This window comes from Pseudorasbora parva, chromosome 4 (genome assembly GCF_024679245.1).
Source record: "Pseudorasbora parva isolate DD20220531a chromosome 4, ASM2467924v1, whole genome shotgun sequence".
Taxonomy (NCBI): Eukaryota; Metazoa; Chordata; class Actinopteri; order Cypriniformes; family Gobionidae; genus Pseudorasbora; species Pseudorasbora parva.
This window is the reverse complement of record NC_090175.1, coordinates 33,188,357-33,193,861: the sequence shown is the minus strand read 5'-3', so window position 1 is coordinate 33,193,861 and position 5,505 is coordinate 33,188,357. Positions and strand designations below refer to the sequence as shown.

Sequence of the window (5,505 nt, the reverse complement as noted above, 5' to 3'; positions counted from 1 at the left end):
TGTCTTACAACTCAGGAGAACAGGAAGCGATCCGTCAAAAAAGAGGCAACAAAACACAAAAAGTGCCCCAAATACCAAGATTTGTACACCGCTCAGAGTAGCAAAAACCAGAAAAGGGAATAAGAAAGGAGAAATAGAGGAGGAAAGAGGGTTTTTTTCATGTAAGATTAAGTGCTCATGGAAGAGATGAGTTGTTACCTGTCTTTTGAATGCAGCGAGCGATTCTGTCGTGCGTATGGAGGACGGAAGATCGTTCCACCAACCAGGAACAATGAAATAAAAAGTTCTAGAGAGGGATTTCATACCTCTCTGTGATGGTACCACAAGCCTTTGCTCATTAGCTGAGTGAAGGCTTCTGGTGGGGGTGTAAACTCGTAGGAGTGAGTCAAAGTATGCAGGTGCTGAGCTTGTGGAAGATCCATAAGCAAGAGTAAGGGCTTTGAATTTGATCCGGGCAGCGAGTGGTAGCCAATGCAGAGAGATGAATAGAGGTGAGCCATTTTGAGCTCATTGAATACGTGCCGCAGCGTTCTGGATCATTTGCAGCGGTTTGATTGCACAAGATGGAAGTCCAGCCAGAAGCGCATTGCAATAGAAATGACCAGGGCTTGGACAAGAAGCTGTGTTGCATGCTCCGTAAGGAACGGTCTGATTTTCCTGATTTTGTGCAATGCAAACCTGCATGACCGAGCTGTCTTTGAGATGTGGTCTTTGAAGGACAGCTGGTCATCAAAGATTACTCCAAGATTTCTGAATGACCCTGAAGGAGTAATCAAAGATGAACCAAGCGTGATGGTTAAATTGTGTTGTATGGTGGGATTAGCAGGGAAAGCAAGCAGCTCAGTCTTTGCTAGATTGAGCTGCAGGTGATGTTTTTTCATCCATGCCGAGATGTCCTCCAGACAGCTTGAGATTCGTGCAGCTACTGTGGGATCATCTGGTTGAAATGAGAGGTAGAGCTGTGTGTCATCAGCATAGCAATGATATGAGAGGCCATGTGCCTGAATGATGGGTCCCAATGATGTAGTGTAAATGGAGAAGAGGAGAGGTCCAAGCACTGAGCCCTGAGGAACCCCCATGGTCAGTTGATGTGTTTTGGATACCTCTCCTCTCCAGGCAACCTTAAAAGACCTACCTGTGAGATAGGACTCAAACTAGTGGAGAGGAGTCCCTGTGATGCCCAGAGATGAGAGGGTGGACAGAAGAATCTGATGATTCACAGTGTCAAAGGCAGCAGATAGATCAAGGAGGATTCGGAATGATGATTTGGATGCAGCTTTAGCCAGCCGCAGGGCTTCAGTAACTGACAATAATGCCGTCTCAGTTGAGTGGCCCTTTTTGAAGCCTGACTGGTTTACGTCCTGTTGATTAGACTGTGAGAGGAAAGATGAAACCTGGTTGAACACAACTCTTTTAAGTGTTTTCGCAATGAAAACACTTGAAAGAGTTGTGTTCAACTAGGTCTCATTGCAACACCTCCCCCTTTACCTTTCAGACGTGGCTCGTGTTTCACGAGCTTAGATTATAACATCTAAGTTATGATCTATAATCATATCATTAACAATAAGTGTTTTTGGAGAAAGGGATCAAATAATCATCTGTATTATATCTGTTGTTTATTTGTTGGACATCAATTAACTTTTAACTGTTGAATGGTTTTGATGTTTTTTTGTATTTACTAATTCGGGGAACAGACACAGTCTCTATGTGATAATATCTAGGTGAAAGAGTCTCTATGTGCTGGAATTTAGCTGACTTTGGTGACGTGAGACAGCTAGCAGATGGTTGGTTTAGCCAGTTTGTCTGCTTCCTGACCTGGGCCCCAGTGAGTCAAGGTTTAGCTCTAAGACTATGTGCCAAATTACCAGAGAGAAGAGCAGCACCGGCCCAGGAGGGATGAATGCTGTCTATCTTCAACAGGTCAGGTCTGCCCCAAAAACATTTCCAATTGTCTATGAAAACTATGTTATTTTGCAGACACCACTTAGACAACCAGCCATTGAGTGATGATAATCTGCTAACTATTTCATCACTCCTTTTAGCAGGGAGGGGACCAGAGAAAAATACTGCCTTTGACATTGTACTTTCGAGTTTACACACCTCTTTAATGTTAATTTTGGTGATCTCCGACTGGCGAAGTCGAACATCATTAGTGCCAACGTGAATAATAATCTTAGAGAATTTACGATTAGATTTAGCCAGCACTTTTAAATATGCTTTGATGTCAGGCGCTCTGGCTCCCGGTAAACATGTGACTATGGTGGCTGGTGTCTCTATTTTCACGTTCCGTGTTATAGAATCGCCAATAACTAGGGCACTTTCAAAAGGATCCTCAGTGGGTGCGTCACTGAGTGGGGAGAACCTGTTTGATGTTTTAATCAGAACGGAAGAGTGGTTTTTTGATCCGCGACTATGCTTTCTCATCGTCACCCAGCCCTGCTGCGCAGGCTCAGCCGGAACCAAACAATGAGTGTTCACTAAGCTAGTCGCATCCAAAGCAGTATCTAAAGCTGTTAAATTCTCACTACTCTCACATAAAGCTTGGATGCGTGTCTCTAAATCTGAAATCTTCTCCGTCAGCCTGATTAATTCCTTACATTTATCACATGTGAAGCCCTGTTCGCCTACGGAGATAGATATGCTAAACATGTAGCATGCAGTGCAAGTGACAATGACAGGAGAAGAAGACATGGCTTACCGTATTTGTTGATGAATCCAAAACATACCACAGTTGTTTGATGGAGTCTATTTAATAATCCAACTCACCACAGTTGTCTAATAAACTCAGAAAACAGGAGACCCAGATGCCGGGATGGAAAGCTACCAGGCTAGCGAAAAGCTAACGCGTGGTATTGATTTAGATTAAAAGCTAGTGATGTCAAATTTAACTTGATAGGCTATATTAAACACTATATGGTGATGAGTAAGTTATATTTAGCAGTGTAGATAACAAAAAATATATATCAAATAGAGATTCAAACGCAGCTATACAGAGCAACAAACGCTGTAACAGGCAGGCAGCAGCAGCAGCAGGCAGACAGGAGCAATCGATCAGGAACAATCAAGCATTTTTTTTCTTTTCTTTTTTTAAATACAACCCATTTTATTAGTTTTATTGTGTGAAAGTCTTTAAAAAAGGCTGTACAGAAGATTCCCTTTGTTAACCATAACGGCACATTCTCCCGAAACGCCATCATCTTGTGCGATGAAATGACAGGACTAAAAAAAACTATAACAGGAAGACATGAAACGGAAGTCTTGTGTCCTCAAGAGTCGGCGGACCGGTTTGCAGTCTGTTATTATTATTATTATTTCAGCAGTTCTGGAGTCTTATTCGACTGCACTTCACAGGCACCCGGAAACACCAATGAGAAAGTCTAGAGTCCATCTAAAGGCATGGAGGACTCAGTCTCGATTCAGGAGCAGACCTCCCGCTTGTTGTCGAACAGCCGCCGCACGGTGTAGACCTGAGTGAGCGCCACACTCAGCAGGACCAGCATGTTGATAGAGGACCAGAAGGAGATCCGCCACAGGTTATCCTCCAGCAGGTTTCGGTCTCGAGCCTCGAAGGCCCGCAGGATCGTCTGCATCTGCCGACTGCGCTCCAGCCGCCAGTGAACCGTCTCCATCGACTCTTTTATGTCATCCAGCTTGTACTCTAATAGGTTCTCTGGCTCTCCTAGCTCCGCCCACTCGTCGTCCACCCCTGCGTCATTGGACGGGCTGTCCAGGATGACCTCGAAGAAGACCATCTTCTCGGAGAACCTGCTGAAGGTGTTTTGTTGAAGCAGATCTAATAGTGTCCCGCCTCCGTGGGCTCCACCATATGAACGCCGTCAGACCGCCGGAACTCCGACACCAGATGATTCCCATGAGGAGAGAGGATGGAGAAATCTACATCCATAAGTGCTCCAGTGATCACCTGGTACTCGACCTCGACGCTTCCGTTGGTCACGGCGCTCTGGTAGAAACACTCTTTACTGGCGGCTGGCAGAAGGAACTTGAATTCGCTGTCCATGGGGCTAAACGCGCTCTCCGCGCTGAGAAACACCGCGAGCAGCGACACGCACATCCTCCGCGCATCATCCATGCTTTTCTTACCATAGACAGAGGCTTTAAATGCTGGGGAAACCCGTTAAAACACCTCCATCCCTCCAGCGACGGATGTGTTCCGCTTACCCCTCTCTCTCCCTCTGTCTCTCTGCTCCCCCCCACACTCGCTCTCTCTCTCTCCCTCACTCACTCACTCACTCACTCACTCACACACACACACACACACACACACACACACACACACACACACACACACACACACACACTAGGGCTGCACGATTAATCAAACTCGAACTGCAATCGTGATTTGGCTTGTGTGTGATTATGAAAGCTCAAAGGCTTGCGATTTAAATAAATTAAATAAATGCCCAGTGTGTTAACGAAGAGCGGCTCTGTGATAAACGCTGCTCCGTCTGAAAGACTGCGAGTTTGAGTCGCTTATAATGTGCGTTTGAAAAAGCAACACGTGTCAAACATCTTCACAAACTTTTAAAATAAAAAATAAAAAAAATTATAAATTTATTGGACAGTCCATGTTTTTCTTCAATGTACAGGAGTTTTTTTTCCCCACAGTGTATGCACAAGAGGTTCATATTTCATATTAAAGACAGACTTTAAGAAATTGATATCACAGATAAACAACACACACACGCACGCACGCACGCACGCACGCACACACATACACACACACATATATATATATATATATATATATATATATATATATTTACATTTTTTTTTTTTTTTACAATAACTCCTTAGGCTTAGACCTTTCTAATGTTTTTTTTGTCATAGGCTGTTTGCATATTAATAGGTAACCCAGCAGTTTTTTTGTAAAATATTTCAAAAATAATAATAATAATTAGTATTAGTATTATATTGTCATATTTGTTCTGACATACTCTTTTTTTATTTGTAATTATGAAAATGTTATTGTAATGGTAATATTTCTTATTTTTAAAAATATTTTTAGCAGTAATAATAATCATAATTATTATAAGTCAAATTAATATATAAACACAAACTGTTATATACACATACTTTTCATTTGTAAAAAATAATAATAACAATAATTGCATTTTAAATCGTGATCAAAATTTTACCCAGAATAATTGCAATTATATATTTTCACCAGTGTATTAAGCCACGTTTCGACTGCAGGAACCAGGAACTTTGGGGTGGTACTCGGTGTGTTTAGACCTCAGGAACCAGGGTCTAAATGAAGTTCCGGGTAAATATTTCCCCCTCCAAACGGCCCTTCTCGCGAGGTAGTACTTTTTCAAAGTTCAGGAACTTTCGAGGGCGGGACTTGGGCGCTGAACATGCTGATTGGTTTAAATCACGCAGCATTTTATTTCAACGTCATTTTTAAAAGTCTTTTGCGAGGTTCAGTCTGCGTTCAGTAAATATCACTGTAGCTCTCTGTCTGATGGCGTGCAATCGTCTCAGCCA

General features: G+C 42.8%; 1 protein-coding gene and 1 pseudogene across 1 annotated transcript; both read right to left on the bottom strand.

Moving 5' to 3' along the window:
* Nucleotides 1-1,154: 1,154 nt before the first annotated feature.
* LOC137073794 (uncharacterized) lies at nucleotides 1,155-2,364 on the bottom strand (the record flags this gene model as incomplete). Its single annotated transcript, XM_067442499.1, has 2 exons — nucleotides 1,155-1,373; nucleotides 1,849-2,364. Coding segments are annotated over 2 exons (735 nt in total), but the record flags the coding sequence as incomplete, so codon positions are not given.
* A 1,052-nt stretch (nucleotides 2,365-3,416) lies between these two features.
* On the bottom strand, nucleotides 3,417-4,090 carry LOC137074028 (transmembrane emp24 domain-containing protein 1 pseudogene; annotated as a pseudogene).
* Between the last annotated feature and the right edge of the window lie 1,415 nt (nucleotides 4,091-5,505).